General features: G+C 41.9%; 1 protein-coding gene across 1 annotated transcript; it reads right to left on the bottom strand.

Annotated features, from left to right (window-relative positions):
* Positions 1-296: 296 nt before the first annotated feature.
* Positions 297-13,645, bottom strand: LOC119194599 (AN1-type zinc finger protein 3). Its single transcript, XM_037448770.2, has 6 exons — positions 13,260-13,645; positions 8,073-8,113; positions 7,560-7,751; positions 6,025-6,090; positions 3,874-4,083; positions 297-2,088 (listed from the first exon to the last, which is right to left on the bottom strand). The coding sequence occupies exons 1-6, from the start codon at positions 13,340-13,342 to the stop codon at positions 1,934-1,936; spliced, it is 747 nt and encodes a 248-aa protein (XP_037304667.2). The 5' UTR covers positions 13,343-13,645; the 3' UTR covers positions 297-1,933.
* Between the last annotated feature and the right edge of the window lie 4,575 nt (positions 13,646-18,220).

Here is an 18,220-nt window from a genome sequence, read left to right as displayed (position 1 = left end):
TCCTCTTGCGGTGTGACATCAAACCAGAGTGACCTCAAAAGGGCAAAACTCTTCTCCCAAACCGTCCTTCACCTTTCCATCCGTCATGTCAATAAGCACACTTGAGATGTTCACACACTTTTTTCTAATCCAGTTTATTCTTTCTCAGAAAAAAGGTGGAAAGGAAAAGCATAAAGCAAGTAAGACAATGGAAGCAAAAATATTGAATTTTCCACGTTTGTCTCCCAATTTTTAACCACATTACAACCCAAAAAACAGTTCTACACTAGAATGTAAGTGAAAAGCAAAAAAAGGGGTTAAATAAAGTTTTTTTTTTTTTTTTTAAGATCCATGATATTCATTTATTATGCATTTTCTGATCATTCCTTCCATAGACCACCAGGAAAACGTTTGTAAAGTAAGTATTTGCTGATTTTAACTTTCATCTCGCTGCTCACCCGAGCTGTCCCTTTCCTCCTCTACGGCAAGCGAGAGGGAGGGGGGGGGGGGACAGAGGGTGACGTGCGGAAAAAGTAGAGCAATCAATATGGCGAAAGATGAGATAAGTAAAAGAAAGGAAGGGAACGCATGTGAGCTCTTTGTGTTAACTAGAAATAAAAACATGAGGGCTAAAAAGGAAGAAGTGAAATTATATTACTGACAGAAGAATAGTTCGTATCAAATTACTTTTAAATGTGGAGAATTCAAATGAAGGCCTAAGACATCATGCGAAACCTGAACTCTTAACAGCCATCACGTGTCTTAACCCCCTGGTGGCATCTCGGCCCCGAGTCCAAACCTCAACCGCAGCGTCCGATCCTGCCCGCTCAATGTGAACCACACACACACAACAAACACAAGGTGTGACACAGTGCATATTTGTAAAAGTATGGAGATGTGTGGACGTACACCACGCAGAACCTGTCAGGTTGAGTCCTAAAGTGTTAGTCGTCCGTAAGTCTGTACGTATCTAGCACACGTGGTCCACCGTGTTGTTAAAAACGCGCGTGGAGGGAGCTCTGGGGCGATGAAGACTGAGACGGGAAAGAGAAAGACAGGAGAAAGTCCGTCCCGATTGGAAGCCTCCATAAATCACATGGCGGCGTTGCTATGACGGATCGGTGTGCAATCCAGGGACCACCGGCTTGATTCCTCCCCCCCCCCCCCCATTTAACAGAGCAGAAGCCCCTTCGGAATAATCGTGCGACAAAACAAACGGAGCAAAAAGGTGTCTTGTAGATGAAAGGAGAAGAAAGTTGGTTGCAGATTGGGCTTTGATATCTTGAGGTGGATGATTAACAGATGTTTCTAAAGGGATGGATGGGGTAGTGGGGGGGGGTGGGGTGGGGGGGGTAAGACACTGACTTAAACCGAGGCTCACTTGCTTGGTTGGCTTCACAAAATCCATGCTTGGCGCAGAGTACAAAGCCGCTCTGTCTGATTTTGAGGTAAAGAGCACAGTCTATAAACAGCGCCAAAGTGTACACAAAGGGTAACCATCTTTTTTTTTCTCCTCCTTCTCCTTGTCAATCTAGGTTTTCTTTTTTTGAGGTAAAGAGTATAGTCTTACACTGGCTTCCGGGACAAACATTTGTATAAAGCATATTTCTTCTCGTCACCTTACTCTGCTCACACTTGTAGAGGAAAAAAGTCAAGAAATTGAACATTTCCTTTGCTCTTTATTGTTCTGTGGTTCCTGGGCTGGGGTTTTCCAAAAGGCGTCTTAGCAGCAGGGATATGATCAAGCTAACGGAAGCAGGAAAACAATAGAGGTATAGTAACAGTGGGAATTAAAAAGAACAAGCATAATTTAAAAGAAAGGGCGGAGGTTTGTATCCAAAAAAAACCTGCAAAAAACTTGAAAAAAAATTCTTGAAAAGAAAATGAAAAATCAAATCCCTGCCGGTGCCAAGACACCGTCTGAACACTGAGACTCTTCTGAGGGAGCAGCTGCTCAGGAACACTCCTCTCCGATGCGCTGGCATGAGCGGCCCACCTTGCGGTCCAGTTTGACCATCTTCAGGACGGCCTCCTGCCGGCCGCGGCCCAGGTGGTCAAACAGACACTCGTGTTGCTCTGGAAGCCGATGGAGCATACAGAAGACGTAACCTGGAGGGTGTGGGGTGGGGGTTCATGGGTGTACAAGAGCGGGAGTGGTTAATTTGCGGATAGATGATCGTTACTTTGCTGCTTTGTAAAAGGTCTGCTTAAAAGGGAAGACATTGTGCTTCACAGCTTCCTCTTTTGATTCCAATTCAAATAAAAAGGAGGACAACCCCCTGCCTCTACAGTAGCACTCAACACGAGGCTCTGCCACTGTAGGAGGCTCGTTAAGCTCACAGAAAGTCGTTAGCTCACTTCGTCTTAAATCCATTCATTAATACACATAACAACACTGCCGGCATTCAATGAGTGGTGATTAAAAACCCAGTTCGACAGCTGGTTGCTACGCAATTAAAATGTGATTACAGCGCACATGAATGGAGTAGGAGGAAGAACGTTGTGTAACATGTGGAGCTTTAAAAAAAATGAGATGGGCTGCCGGACACTGGGGGGCAAGGGAGGAAATCCAATCCTCCTCCATTGCAAAGGGCCAAATGGAAGATACTTGTACAACAGATACTCTGTGGGATGGCATATACATAACATTTTAAAAGCCGAAAACAAATGTAAACAACGCCGAGAGGATTTCTTTTTTTAGCTGTCTGAAGATTTTCTTTACATCATTTGTAACAAATTGAACTATTTAACAACACCATGTTTTTCTCCATTGAAGAGTGAATTGAGTTTACTTGAAAACTTCCAAGATCTGGGAGGTCATTTATGTTTTTATGGGTTTTAAAGCATAACATCCAAACTCAACTGTCTTAACTTTTTAGTAATGTAAAAAGCTATTCCATGAAAGCAGCTGGAAAACAAAACACACACACACAAAATCCACTTAATTTAGTTTGGAAAGACAAGGGGAAAATCCAATTAGGAATAAGATTCTGCTTCTTTGGGATTTCCGATGAGATATTTAGCTTTTTTTAGCTCTGTTTTATACTCAAACCTAGACGAGTATTCTAGCTGCCGCGAAAGAGCAAAAGTCTGCTACGATCCTCCACTAAACCTTTACTTTCTTCCCCCATTTACTATCTGAAAAGCGTCAGTGCTTTCAAATCATTATCAGACCTTCTTGCCTTACACTGTGAAACATTTTGCAGAGCCATTAGCAAAGTAATCTGCAATTAAAGCAATAGACCGATATCACCATAATGGCCCCCGTTTCCACTGCAGTCTGTAAAAGCATGTTTTCATAGTGAGCATTGGACTATTAAGGATGGATGGGACGTGCATTAAGTAGCGCCTGGTGGAAAAAAAGGCAAGTCGATTTCCAATTTAGAAATTGTTGCGTGGGTTTAAGCAGATGGTCTTTAAGCAGTGAAGAGCTGTGACTTTAAGTACTTTAATTTGTATGCAAACAAGTTGATTAGTTAAGTATTGCTTTAAACTGCATTAGTGCTCGTGGTAATTGGCTTATGTTTTATGTGCAATGTGAAACATTCCAGCTTTCTGTAATGGTGCCCTAAGGGTAGCAAAAGCACACCCCTGATCATCGCCATTCCCGTCAACACAAAAACAAATGGTCAGGAAGTGGATGCAGTTCACCGCACTCCACATTCAATTCTCAAAACTATGACCAATATAACCAATATGAGATTATCTACTTAGAAGGCTAATATAAACCACTGAAAAAAAGCTACAATAACTATTGTGCATGCTCCTGTGTGTGAGTGAGGCTTTGCCTGCACAGGTGTCAGCGTACATCTGACCATTGGTTAGAATATGTGCGCCGATGCATGTTTACGTTCATGTAATGACATGTAATGTAATGTAGCGTCATCTCCGTACCACAGCGACAGGAACCCAGCTCTTGCTGAACCAGCTCCAGTTTGATTTGGCAGCGATGGCAACGTCTGCGGCTCCGCTGCTTAGAGCCACTGCGGGACGAGGACGATGATGATGATGCAGACAAAGATGACGATGAAGACTCTTCACCCTCAGGGACGTCGCCCACTCTTGCTCTCTTCTCGGGTGAAACGTCGCTTTCCGACTCAGAGGCTGTGGAGGAAAAAAGAAAAAAACTTATTCAAAGTAATCGTTAATTGCAACTGAATTCTTTTTTAATGTTACATTTGTCACAATTTGGCAAAAATGTACAGCAGAAATGAATAAGCTCCTGTTGCTGTGATCATCTGGATGTTTGGAACAAAATGTAAATGAGTAGTGAAAATATTACACAGGTCTTTTTTATTTCTATTGAGCTGAACCGTCACTATGCAATGCAACTAGACATCTCCATCCCACGTGTTTATACTACAGATCAACCATCTCTGTGTTACCTAAAATGTAATTCTCCTTTATTAGACGACATTCTACCCAGCACCTAAGACATGGGGAGCCTGTGGCGGGTTTTTCTGTTCGGCTGGAATTTAAAGTCAGCTTTTTCTCATCAATCATGTAGACTTTTTCTCTGGCCTGGCCAGATGCTGATCAGTGCTCAATAAATCTCTGAGAATTAGGCCAAGCTGAGCAGCCAGATCCCCCTATCACCATGGGTTTGCCGTAAATGTTTTTTTCCTAACTTTATTGAGAATCTGGCACAACACGGCAACCTGCAAGTAGCGCAGCGTCTTAAATAAAGTGAAGTACATCTTAATGCGAGGCTTTAGAAATAAACACTAAAGGATTCTGTATTTGTTCAATGTTTTGATAACCGACCGCTGCCAGTGTTTCCCCATCATTATAACAGCGGTGCGCCCCCCCCCTCCGCTCCATGAAGTAGTAAACCTATAGGGGGGACACTGCAGTCTCATCATTGGGAGCAGCGTGTGTGTACGTCCTCCGACTCGTGTCATTTAGACGTCCCTGGAAAATGGGTTTGCGTTTTATTTTTTTTAAGCATGCATGTCCCTCTGTGGTTTCAGCGTTGCCTCTCTGAATGTCGCCACGTTTCCATCCTATGAACGGCAGGTCACGTGATCTGAAGGCGCCTTTTGATCACATTATAACGGACTAACGTGTTCTGTAAGCGAGGTTACACAATAACAATATTTTTTCATCTTACAATACTTTTACTTTAAGTAGTTTTGAAACCAGTACTTTTATACTTTTACTTAAGTAAAAAGCTTCATTTGATACTTCAACAAAAGTATTTTTAAACCCTGCTATCTATTCTTCTACTTGAGTAATGAATGTGAATACTTTTGACACCTCTGGTGTCTATACATATGCAAGTGCATGTTTTGCCAGCCTTTCTTCATCCTGGTAAATCTCTGGTAAATCTTTGCAGCTCATGAAATGTCAAAAAATAAAGCAAAAGCATTTGAACGATGAACCGCTTTAAGATCGGTATAGGAGGCACAAGAATGCGTCCCGGCTTTAAATTAAAACCCATGTTGAGAGGCAGGAACAAGTGAACCTACAACTCAGCCATATCTCATGGTTCAAATGATGCCGCGTGTGCATGTGTGTGCTCACATGATCCCGCTGCAGGAGACAAGGGATCAACGTGTTCACACACCGCTGCTGAGCATTGCCTGCTCTGCGGTTGTCCTGCGCTGTGTGCAGCTTCTCGTGTGTGTTAGTGTTCCATAATAACGCTCGAGTGTACAACAGCTGCGCTCACCCTCCATGTTTCAGTTCTGCCAGAAGTGCTTTACTTTGGCCTTTCTTCTCAGGTTCTCTTTAATAATGCAAGTGTATTTTTTTTAATTGGTAGAATCAAAACACAGGAGCTTTGTGTTGTAATGTGACGAAGATTTAGAATATATAATATATAGACACACACACACACACATGCACCTTTTCACCGATAGATTGCTTTCCCAATATCCTTCCCCTCAGCTGTTTGCACTGGAAGTACAATTCACCTGGCTATTTGGGATCAATCCAGTGTTGTGTATGCTAATTAGTCCCCCATTCCAATACCGTAAGTGGACAGGACAAGCACAAAAGAAAGATAAAAAGAATGGACATTGTAATGGCAGAGCTGAGGCATACCTGACTCAAAGGAGCGTTTTGTGGGTGTGGAGAGTGAACTGAAGACTGTGTCTGTGCTGGATACTTCTGAAAGAGACATAGTGAGAAAAGCACAGAGAGCAAATGAGAAAAAACAAATGAAAGGAATAAAAAGAAAAGGATTTAAGGATAACAATTGGTTGTAACCGTTCTCATTTAAGTGTGAGCCTAAATCAAAGGTCTTTTGGATATATTGATTCAGAACAGAGATAAATAATTCCACAAAAAAATCATCTAAAAAAACAACATACTGTGGTGCTGTTTTCAATAATCCTTCAATAGGCCTTGAGCTTATGTTTCTCCTTTCAGAAAAAGACTGATATGTATCTGGGAGTTAGGGGGCCGAAGCAAAGTTTCAGTTCATCATAAGTCGACATAATACAATATATATCCGATAAAATACAAAAACTAAAAGTTAGAACCAATGATCTGTTGCCATTGCTTAAAACATTAAGCACTAACAAGTATTTGCTGATACATTTTCATATAATCATCAAAGTGTTTCAGCTAGAGTAACAAATAATGAGTAACATCTTAGTCAGTCAGTCGGGTGTGCAGCCATTCATTCTACAAGGTTCTTTACCAAAGGTACGTTTGGACATAAGTGGAAGTTTTAACTTGTTGATGGTGCATCAATGAGTGATCCGGGAGGAATGGGTTTGTCATTTTGTTAGTCAATTAAATGCAGAAATCTGTGTTTCTGCTTCCTTTGTCCCAAAGTCAGGTTTTTGTAGATGCCTAAAAAAAGATTTGTGGTCAACACAAGCGTGACAAATTTATCTTTTTTTTTAACCACATAAAATATGTCAGTGTTGAACAAAATCATGTAAATATCATGAACTTCCTTCAGCCACAGCAGGAAAAGAGCCCATCTGCTTTTTATTGAGGCACCAAGTGCGATGCTAACTGCGGCGATTAGCCAATAACAAATATGTTGTCCCTGGAGCATTCTTTTACCATGTGTGTACTTTCTGTTTATCAGCTGTAATTGTGTACTAGTGTATTGGAACAGAGGGTTACATTAGTCTGGGAGCATGTTTACACAAGTTCCCATCATCTGTTTGGCAGCCATTTATTGTCCCGTCTTGGGCCGGCCTCCACGAAACAAACGTGTCACTGTATAGCAATGACCGATGCAATGTCAATTGTAGGTGTCCTTGTAAAACCTTCCCTTCTAAATGGATACCCCTTGCTATCATTCTATCTATCTATATATAGCCAGGACGGGGCACTTCAGCTGGAACAAACAAGGAGCTGTCTTCTGCAGGGACGCCCTGGACTGTGAGCCGCAACCCTTTGCAACACACACTAAAAATCTGACTTTGTGCATTAAAACGTTCCTGGAACTGCATTAGCTACACACCACTTCAATGTATCCTGCGAGCATGACAAAACGAAAACGACCGCTTCGCGGAGGTCGACTTTGAGATCTACACCTCAGAGGGGGAATCGTTGTATAGATTCACGGAATGTCGTCACTCGTCTGAAATATCAAACAGGATTAACTGCCGCCCTACCGCCCTGAGCCGGTAGAGATGGCGCTCCCGTCTCCCCCGCTGGCGAAGGGTCCTCTGATGTGCTAGGCATCGACATCAGCGACTGACTAATGCTGCCGTTTGTTTCAGTGCAGAAGATGTCTGCTTGGTTGCTGCTGGAGCTTGAGGAGGCCTTTGGGGCACAATCGTCGTCTGGCTCTTTCTTCTGAATGTCTGTGGAAGAAAAGGTAAACGGAGGGACACTGTGAAGCATGTTTGAATGCATCCATCAGGTTTGGGGTGTGACATTGGGGGAACTCGGGTGCATCTTTGAATGATGTTCAAAGTCATTTAAACACCGGTCTGTTTCAAGCCAACTCAAATTAATATTGTTTGCTTTCTCATATCTCAATTGTCAGAATGTGACCTATAGCGAGGTAAGTGCGAGGGGAACAAACACGCTCATAGACTCAAGCACAAGTGCCACACTTGACTTGAGTGTTGAATAAAGCACTCACAGGGAATTATTGATAAGGAAAAAGAACCACAACTTACCTGAAAAACATTTGGAGCAGAGATTCATAGTTTTGCTTGATCTGAGGATAAGAGCAGAGAGAGAAACATGTTCAACAAATAGCTCGTATAAAAATCCCAAAACCGGAGAGTGGGAGGCAAAAGCATTTTGCTGATGGGTATCCACGCAGCAAGTGTAACAACATGTTTCAACAATCCCCAAGTCCCTTTCGAAGACTTCTTTTCTCATTTTGGATCCTGGAAGGGAAACATTCAAGGAGAAGCATTATATTATTCCCTGAATCCCAAATTGCTGCGCTGCGTATAATGGTGAACTGTGAACTCAAAAGTAGCTGACTAGCGAGGAGGCTACATCAACTGAGATGAGACTTTCCTTTAGATCTATTTCTGCACACCTTGCACCCCATACAACACATGTAAATATACAAATTCTGGGTACAAATTAAAATCGTACACAAGTTTTAGGAATCCTTTAACTTGTACACAGTTAACACAGCTAATTGTAGCTGTAGTCAGCTCATTTTGAACCCTGAGTTTAAAAAAAACTATAGGCTTTGGTTGGAAGCGCAAAGTGGATGGTCGAGGGTGTACGGTGTTAGCAGCTTGTAGATTTAGGCAGGGGCTTGGCCACGTAGTGCCTTTTCAGTTTAAATCAATCCTAAACTACACTAGCAGCCAATGCAAGGAAAATAAAGAAGTGTGCTGTAAAGCTCATAGATGAGAGCCGAGCTGCTGCAACGCGTCGAAGCCGAGGATGGCCCAGGGCCGTCTGGCTAAGGCTGGTGCTCAGGGTAGTGCAGAAGTAAAGACAGTCAAAGATTTAGAAATGAATTATATGCTCCGTTTCAAAGCCCGCAGCTACTTTCGCAATAGAATAAAAATGCAGGGTTGAACCAACTTGTTCACATGGTGTTTAACTTTAAATTGCAGATCACATACTACGCCAAGACTCCTGAAGTCACTGTAAACAAGTGGTTGGTGAAGAAAGTCCACGATCTCCAAAAAGCTAAAGATCGACAGGAGTTGGTTGACCAAACTCACAGGAAAAAACAGCAGGTGGGAAGACTAAGTGAGCTCAGTTTGCTTAACATGGTAACCATAGAAACCAAGTTATATTCCCATTTATCCCTTTGTGACTTTTTACATAAATCTGTCAGTAATTAGATTTGGGCATATCGGCAGTAATGAAAATAATCTGATCAAATAGAAACATGGTCTAGTTATACGGTGAGTGGTCTCTGATAATTATTGCTTCTCTACAAAGTGGTAGCAGTATAGTAATCAGCGTGGTAGAACAAGTTGGTCCAATTTTGCAAACAAACCGTTGATTTCAAATGAAAATAAATGGGCCTCTCATCTGTGTTGGCAATGTACTCAACTGCAAGTGACAATTACTGGCTTGATGACTGTGATCAATGAATGGAGAACATTACAAACCCCATTAACTTGCCCCTTTTACTGGCTTCAAACATTTCTAAACATACATTTGACTTCCAAATCGTTGATAAAGATATAAAATGGCTGTTGTTATGACGTCGATTACCGAAGCTATGCGGATTTCAGTGGCACAACTCTATCACAACAGATGGCTCTCGCCTTCCTCTGAGAAGGCTGCTGTCATTTCCTCCCCTGCATTCGTCCTCACTGTCGGCGCATTGAGCCTGACGGTCGCTGCTATCAGTCACATTCTATTTATTTTGGGTGCTTTGTTGCGCACCTTTGTGCTCATTTCTAAATGTAGGGTCAGCTGCAGTCAACCCGAGGGCTGCCTGTCAGTCTGCCGGCGTGTGGTCGTGGGTGAAAAACAGAAAGGAGGAAGCAAGACGCAAGAACAGGAGGGAGAAACCTAATCATGAGACACGGCCAGGGAGGAAGCCGGTGCTCGGTGAACAAGTCATATCCTGTTGTCACCATTATAAATCAGAAGTAATCAACTCTGATTAATTAAGGAACTGAAAGGGGTGAGGAAGGATGAAAGAGAGAAGAAAAAAGTGCAGGAAAGAAAATGCTGCATGCTTGTTATGCTGAGTGAAGTTTACACAGAGAACAGAGTTGGCCCACTGCTGTTACTAATGAGAATATCTGATTGGAACAGACAGGAAGATGGGCTCGGTTAACTCGGTGATAAAGTTTGAGTGACACAAAGGAGCAAAGGCTTGGATGAGTGATAAATGTTTTTGAAGTGAGTTAAATTGAAACGCCACGGAGAATAGCGGGGAATATTTTTTTGAAATTCATAAATACAGAGAAATCTGTTAGTAGAGAGCACATTGTCTCTTTAATTTAATCATTTACAGAGGCTACACACTGTCTAGTATCTATTGGGAATGAGATAGTAACAGAATAGCTTAGCTGTGTTGTGTTTTACTGGGGGAGGAGGAATGATACACTTCAGTTAGACATTGTAACGTATCCAGAAGTTTTGCTTTGCTAAGGGGCCCTTTGACAGAAACTAAGGGCAGCACAAGCTTCCACACGCCCATCAAAACAGAAAACTTGAATGTATAAAAATGCATGCATTCGATACCTTTGTTGATCTAAACTTTTATGGACAGTAATATAGGGCTGAAACTAATGAAACTGCTTGACTAATCCTGCAAATTGCTCTAGCCTTGGGAACAGAAATCATATTACTCAGTGATTTGAATCATTTTTACAAATATGAAATCACTAAAAAAAGTTTTTGGTACTTTCGAAGTATGGACCTTTGTATCATGTTCTGTTCCCTCCCGTGTGAAAGATCCCTTTGAGACAATGCAGCCTCTAGCTCTCAGACAGAAATAACAAAAGGGACAAGGAGCTGCCAAATGTCAGCAGTTTATGAGTATCACAGCATCAATCACAACCATACATGGGGCACCCAAATGTGCCTCTTCAAACCATTTTGAGGCACAAAGAGACATGTAAAAGTTTTTAAAAAAGAGACAAACGACAAGCAAGTACCTTGATGCCATAAAACAATCCGAAGGGACGTTACTTTCAAATGTTGTCATACATCATTTTCACAGATCCAAAGCAGACTAAACAACTCACAGGTGGTCACAACCACGTCCCCGTGTTTCCATCTTAAGCCAAATGATGTAATGCAACAGTCCTCCTCCGCTATGGAAGATACAAGCATTTTTTCACTACAAAGCATTTGAGCATTAAGCAAGTCGGCCCGGATTTCTACACCAAATCTATCATAGCCAGACAATAAGGCATGCCTTATTTCGAAGGCCTCTCCTAATACCTGTGAGAAATTCAGCCTCAGTGCAAACTATTCTGTGTGTACCCTCAATTTCCCACAATCCATTGTGCTTTTGTCAATTGTGTATTGAGACATCCTGTCTGACTAATAGTCAGATTGTATCCCCACACATGTTGTTCAGCTCATTATTAATTACTTGTAGATTGTCACCTTGAAAGAGTCATGATCATGCTCCCTAGGGAGTTATAGAAGGCTAAACAGTATAGAGATAATACCTATTAGCAGAGTACAGTGTTTGGAAAAGGTTCATTAAGTGACACAATTTAACTTGCACTGGACACTCCGCACTTTGCACCACATGGTGTCCAGTGTCAGTGATCATAAACTTTGAAGTATTACATTTAAAAGTGTTGACAGAGACTACGTGACTACATATTTAGAGGCAGCTTCCTAAATATAAACCAAAAATCATTCTCATTATTAGTATCTGTCTATGGAAAATATTTTTGACAAATCGATCAATCAATTCCCTGGTCCATAAATATGTGAAACATGTCTATTATTGCATCAGGTACAACATTTTGTCAGGCCAACAGTCTAAAGCGCAAATATATCCACTTTACTACAAAGCAAAACGAAAATTTTGTAAACTTATACATATTTTTTTTTTCTTAAACTTAAATAAATACTGATTATCAATTGTCTGGCCCATGTTTTGCTGCCAAAGATGTAATACATTTGACTACCGCACTTCCGATTACTTGTGTTAAAATGTATGGAGAAATTACAACATCATCTCTCACATCATAATGCGTGAACATCATCTCAGATGTCAATGACACATCATTATCTAACAATTTAATCAAAGCATTGGAAACTTCTGCATGTAAAATATAGCCACATTAGTGACTGGTTAAATGATGGGGAAAAATCTCAAGGACAGACAGACTTATGCTACAGTGGTTAAATAATGAGGTGATATAGCAGAGTGGCTTGTCAAAATTGTGCATTTGTTCAAACAAGTTGCAAAATGAAGGTAAATGCAAGAGTCTGCCGTCACTGTGAAGGAAGTTAATAGAAAGTATAAAAGCCTGCAAGCAACGGTGGAGCTTTTTGCGTTTTGTGTGCTATTAGTGTAGCAACCAGGAAATGCCTCATTGAGATTAAACATCTCTATTTCACAAGGGCCCGTGGCCAAGACAAAAGCATTGCTCATTACACCAAGAGAAAATAACATTCAATAACGTACATCAAATGGCAATGTACCTACAGTGTGTAATTAGTTACAAATAGTTCAGCAAGCCATGTTTAAAGTGGGACCTTTGTACCAAACATAACCCATAGCTCATCATTAAATGCGAATTCCGGCGAATTTATATGTATTTATATAATAATACATGTAAAAAGGGTTATGTGCCACTTCAAATAGTGTTGACCACTGCGAATTGTCAACGAACCTTACATTTCTGCAGGGTAACGTGGCTTTGTATTTGGACTTGGAGCCTCAGGTGAATTGAACGTTAGTCATTGTCACAACACTTCAGGATATCCTCAGAATGCCTAATGTACTCTGGGAAACTATGTGTCAACTGTGAGTCAGTTTATTAGCACATATCCTGCTTTACAGCTCAACGCTTAACTGATGAAACCACCAATGGCCAATTTCCAACCAGGTCAAGTTTAACCAATGCCTCGTGTGATGTAGCCAACTTACTGGCTCCGCTTTCTGACTGAAACGCTTCAAAACGAGCTAGTTCTTTAGCGCTGTCACATCACCTGGAGGACCTCTCTCTCTCTCTCTCTCTCTCTCTCCCGGTACAGGAGAAGGTTAGGCCAGCTGGGACTAGCTAGCAGCTAATGCTACAAAACAATGGGGAGGGGGGTGGGGGGGGTAACAACAAGAAAAGCAGCTCATCCCTGTTTGAGCTGCTAACGCTAATGGCTAGCGACTTCTGCTAGCTGCTGCCCGAGAACGAAGGCATCCGCCATCAAGGCACGTGAGAGTCATTTCGCCTTACCCCCAGAAACCACAGTGGCAGCGCGGGGGTACAACGGTGACGTTACTCGGAGGCTTGCTGCCCTCGCTGCCCGCGTCCCCCATGTCGGTCTATCGCGCGAGGCTGTCGCCGTAGCAGGTGAATCCGGGGTCGGAGTGAGGGCCTCGTATTTGTGTCCAGGTTCCCCTGGCTTCGCCGAGCACGGACTCAACACCGCGGCCACGGTATCCTTCGACGTCTCACCGGGACGAGGAGCGGTTTGCCGACACGAGCGGCCACTGACTCGGTATAATTATAACAGCTGAAATCGGCGTTGAAAGACTGGAGCCGTCAAAGCCAGCGACGGGCAGAGCCACCGGGGAATCCTGGGCCGATCAGCTGGAGTGAGGCGCAAACCACTACTGTAGAGAAGGGGGGGGGGTGTCAGCAACTAGACGGAGAGACTTAACGCGGATGTGACCGAAACAAACACAAAAAAGGAATACCAGTGTCATATTTTAACTAGTCTTTGTGCTAAAATATTAATTTAACTTGGGAAATCGACCATGTCAAAGGTTTTGTTTTCAAAAGCACTTGGCTTAATATGGTTTGTCCCGTACAAACCTATCTTCTTACAACCAGAAAGCCTTTAACACGATTTTAACGGCACCATTTTCTTCTTGTTTCAGGCACATTTCATGTAGGGACATTTGATTCATTCTTCATTTCCTTCACTCGCCTAAGAAATATCAGCAGTTGTTAAACTAGACCCACATTTTAGTCGTAATGACATGCCTCAACTGTCATCCTGCCTGCGTGTGTTGCTTTTACACACAGCACTGACAAGCAGGTGTTCTGCTTCCTAAATGTGAATTATGGGGAACATTTGCAACATGCCTCCAGAACAACATGTTCTTTCATTGTATGTAGGCTGATGGAAAGTCCTTTGCAGGAGGTAGGCAATAGGCTGAAATGTATTCTTTGTTGTACAAAATCTTGGAGTTTTAACTTGTCATTTAAATTCACATGTAAATAACAAAGTTTACTATTATCAAATTCCACTAGGACTCTGTATTCCTAGGACTATGTGTTCTTAACCCGATGAAATTACTGCTGTGATAAGAAATCATGGGACTCTATTGGTCTTTTTATTGTTTTTTACAGGCGTAAAGATAAACATCCCAAATGGGTCACAGTTTATTCCCAATTGCAGTGCAAGGAGTTTATGAAAGAAATGAGTGTCATTATGTCATAAAACTCATATTTTGGCCAAGCCTTTAGTACTGTACATTCATTATTTTGTTACATCAGCTGGCAGTAACTAAGCATGGACCTTAACTGTTGCTAACATAAATGCAATTCTGATTAAATGGCCTTTACATTAGTGATGCTTTGAATTGGTAATTGCCTAATGAAGATCTGACTTTAGCACTAAATAAAAACAGCTCAATAATGTGAAATAGCAATTTCACATTGGTCTGGAATTTTTCACTCATTTTCAGCTGCAGGTATTTACTCCACAAAATGCCATTAGAAAGAATATTCAGTATTTGGCTGACATAACAGACAGTTACAGCAGTTTAGTTTACTGCTTAGATACAGGGCTGGTTTCATGTACACAAAAATTTAACAGTGATGTCTGCGACAACAGAAATATCCTCAATGAATCCTGTTTTCACCTGAAAATGACTTTGAGAAGAATGCCACACTTAACTTTGGAGCCGGGAGGTTTGTATTCCCCTCAGTAAAACCTGTCAAGGAGTAAAGCTTCTGTCTGCAGGGAAGGACAAGTGGGCCCTTGGTGGAATAAAGATGGATAGCTGATAGTTCATTAGCTGGCTCAGCATAGGGAGGGGTATACCGCAGAGGGTTGCACAATCTCGAGAGCCCATATTCCAGTGCAAGGCCCAAACAATGCTAGCGAAGCCGGAGTGTTATTTTCCTCTCAGTAACAATCGAAGCAAATGTTTCTCTCTTGACTTTTTGCCGCCATCGTACTTTGTGTTTCGAATGGGATATGGTTTCAAATAAACAGATAATGGTCATTAAGTGTAGAAAACATGGCCTCGGCTAGCCCCAATTTTGGCCCGCAGTGGAAAAGCGGTATTTGCTTTCCTCCCCACAGTCCAGCCTCGGGCTGGTTACCCTCTAGAGATTTGCACAACACCACTTCAAAGACCGATCCTCTTTTCCCTCATACCATATACCCTCGCTTTCCTCTCCTGCTATAAACACAAGAACTTAAGGAATTAATTAGACACTGGATCAAGCACTGGTTAGTAAATTCAGCTCAATGAAGATACCATGAGTAGTATAATCACATGTTGGGTATCCCCTGCCGTGCAGGGTATCTTTGAAATGTACGTGGTAAACTGTATTTTTTTTCCGGATCCAGCATGACAGTTTACACTGGCAGTATCTTGACCCCTCTTTTACTCACTGAGGAATACAGTTAGCGATATTCTGTAGGCTTTGCTCCTCACACCAGAGGACAGCACCACAGCTCTGTAAAATAATGCCTAGAAAACTGTCCATGATGCAGCAGCTGCTCCTCGAAGGCTAATTCTCTACAGAGAGTTTCGTGTCACAATGCCAACTCACAAATTCCTTTCATGAAAAAAGCCAAAGTGCTGTCAATTTCTGCAACATTACACAATCCTGTTTATGTTAAAGTCGATGGGGTGGAGTTGTTTTCCGGAACATTTTAGGTTTCGTGTGTGTATGTATGTATCCAAGGTGTTACTTCAGCTCCATTTAGCCCCTGTGTAACCAATATAATATTTTTATTTATGGATAGAGTAACAGATTGCAGCCTGCACTCTGCATGCTGATTATCCAGCTACACTGGCATGAATGCATGTGTCGATAAAGAGAGTTGATTCACGGCTGCTAATATGAGAGGCGAGCGCTCTACAACAAGCTATAGATGGATTGAATGGGAAATCTATGGGAACACATTTGTCCATAAATGAAAATATGTCTTATCTTTTAATGCTGTGCTGAGATAGGCGCGCCGTGTGTGTTTGACTGGGGGACAAGCTACGTGTCAGAGCTTTTAGATTTGTTCTGATGGGGTAATTCAGAAAATAGAATAACGTAACACCCATATTATGGATGTGGGCTGAATATGTGGATTGTGGATATTGGTTCCATAAATCTACTGATATTTACTGATGGTTGAGTTTTAGGGATAATTAATCATAAAATCGCATGGCAAGGGGCTTCTTTGAGGAATACATACTACCTTGGCTGTGAGGCAGCAGTAGCTCTAGGTAAAGTTTAGAAGAAATTTTTTACCAATTTGCAGCTATCAACTTCATCCTCAACCTTTTGCACACACAAAAGCAAATACACACACACACACACACATCGACTGTCCAGCCTCCCGCCGTGTGCAGAATGTGTAGTAAAGCCACCCATGCATCAGTCGGGGGAGCAAGCGTAACCAGCCTCCAAACCATCCAACTATCTGCTGATCAAAGAGCCGCGAAACACCCAGAAAGTACAGCGGGTGCAAGACTAGAGCCTAGCAACACAATTAGCAAGCGCTACTTTAAAAAATATATTTATTTAAATGTCTTTTTCGATCCCTGACATTTTTGCACACAAACACTAGTGTGCAAATATGTACATACTCATTTTGTAGAAACAAGTATACAATAATGCCAATGCTTCTTCTTGTGTCACCCAATTGTTACGCAAACACAAACACACACACACACACACACTCAGAGTAAGATGAACTGAAGTTTCACCTGAGAGTGAGTGTTCACCATGATATCCACTGATCTCTAAGTTGCTCAATTTATGTTAGCGAAGAGCCCTAAAAGCCGAGGAGAGGATAGGAGGAGGACGATCAAAGGGAACTCAGAGAATGTCCTGACAGGAGAAAAAGGGAGAAAGAGGAAGATTGATAGGGGACGGGTGTGAGGAAGAGAAAGGCAGGCAGAGATGAAAACAGTGAACGGGATGGAAAGCAAGACAGCTATAATGTGATCTAAAATCAAGAAAGAGAGAGATGGGATTTCAGCCCAGATAAAAAAAAGTCACATTGATATTTAGATTTCCGCTGTAAATAATGGCCTCTGATGTCGGAGTCGTTGAGGAAGTCCTCAAGCTGGCAAGGTGAGACAACAGAGGTCCAATCATTTGTCCTCAACCATCAGCAGCACTGTCCAAAGGCAGAGGCGTAAATGTTCCACATCTGGAAAGGGTTGAACATGAAGCGAACAAACAAATTCACATTTTAAGATCGGTCAGCCATTGTGTTTTGTGTTTTCGACAGAGAGAGACACAGGGACAAAAGGTCAAGGTGCCAAAAGTGTGAATTAATGGGTATTTCGTAAATCAAATCAATATGTGGCTTCTCCCACTCAATGATCATTAAAGACTACGAAAAGCTTGCAACACAAAGCCACAGCCGGTCTTGGTCTAGTTTAAAAATAGCTTATGTTGGCTAATGTTAAACTTTAGATGAATATGGCTGTGTAACTAAGTTACTGAGTTGATTTTAAGACTATTTTCATCTTGTTCTACTGTTATAATACATTTAAGCAATATTTACCCAAAAAGGCCAATGACAATATTCAGGCAGTTTTACATAATCACCATTTAACTAAATCTGCGATTTTTTTCCATCTGGCAGGAAAACAAGACGGGCAAAAAACAAGCCGTCAAAGTTATTAATGAAACGTTTGTGAGAGAACAGTCATTTGAAACATAATAATTCACATGAAGAGCACTTTTTCATAATGTTCTTAACACTAAAGGCAATGCCAGGACATTTCTGGGAGCAGTGCCAGGTGGGGGTGAGCAACAAATCTTGGGAATGTGTAGAAGTGTAGATGTGGTTCCTCTACTGTAAAAGGATCACAGTGTACATGAAATGGCTCCGGCTCACTTCACCACTGCTTATTCAAGTGTGCCCTCCAATGGAGGAAAACAGGTCGCGTTGACAATAGACTCCTCTGCAGGATGTTTACAGTAGGTGATACTTGGTCCAT

This window comes from Pungitius pungitius, chromosome 4 (assembly GCF_949316345.1).
Source record: "Pungitius pungitius chromosome 4, fPunPun2.1, whole genome shotgun sequence".
Classification (NCBI taxonomy): domain Eukaryota; kingdom Metazoa; phylum Chordata; class Actinopteri; order Perciformes; family Gasterosteidae; genus Pungitius; species Pungitius pungitius.
The sequence above is the reverse complement of the archived record's forward strand: the minus strand, read 5'-3'. Positions and strand labels throughout refer to the sequence as shown.

Bases quoted from the DNA above. Each gene is read 5' to 3' on its own strand.
- LOC119194599 (XM_037448770.2), bottom strand. From the start codon at position 13,342: ATGGGGGACGCGGGCAGCGAGGGCAGCAAGCCTCCGAGTAACGTCACC. The intron at 6,091-7,559 runs GTAGGGCGGCAG...TGTCTCTTTCAG, and splicing joins ATCTCTACCGGCTCAGGGCG to AAGTATCCAGCACAGACACA. The intron at 2,089-3,873 runs GTACGGAGATGA...CACACCCTCCAG, and splicing joins GCTGGGTTCCTGTCGCTGTG to GTTACGTCTTCTGTATGCTC.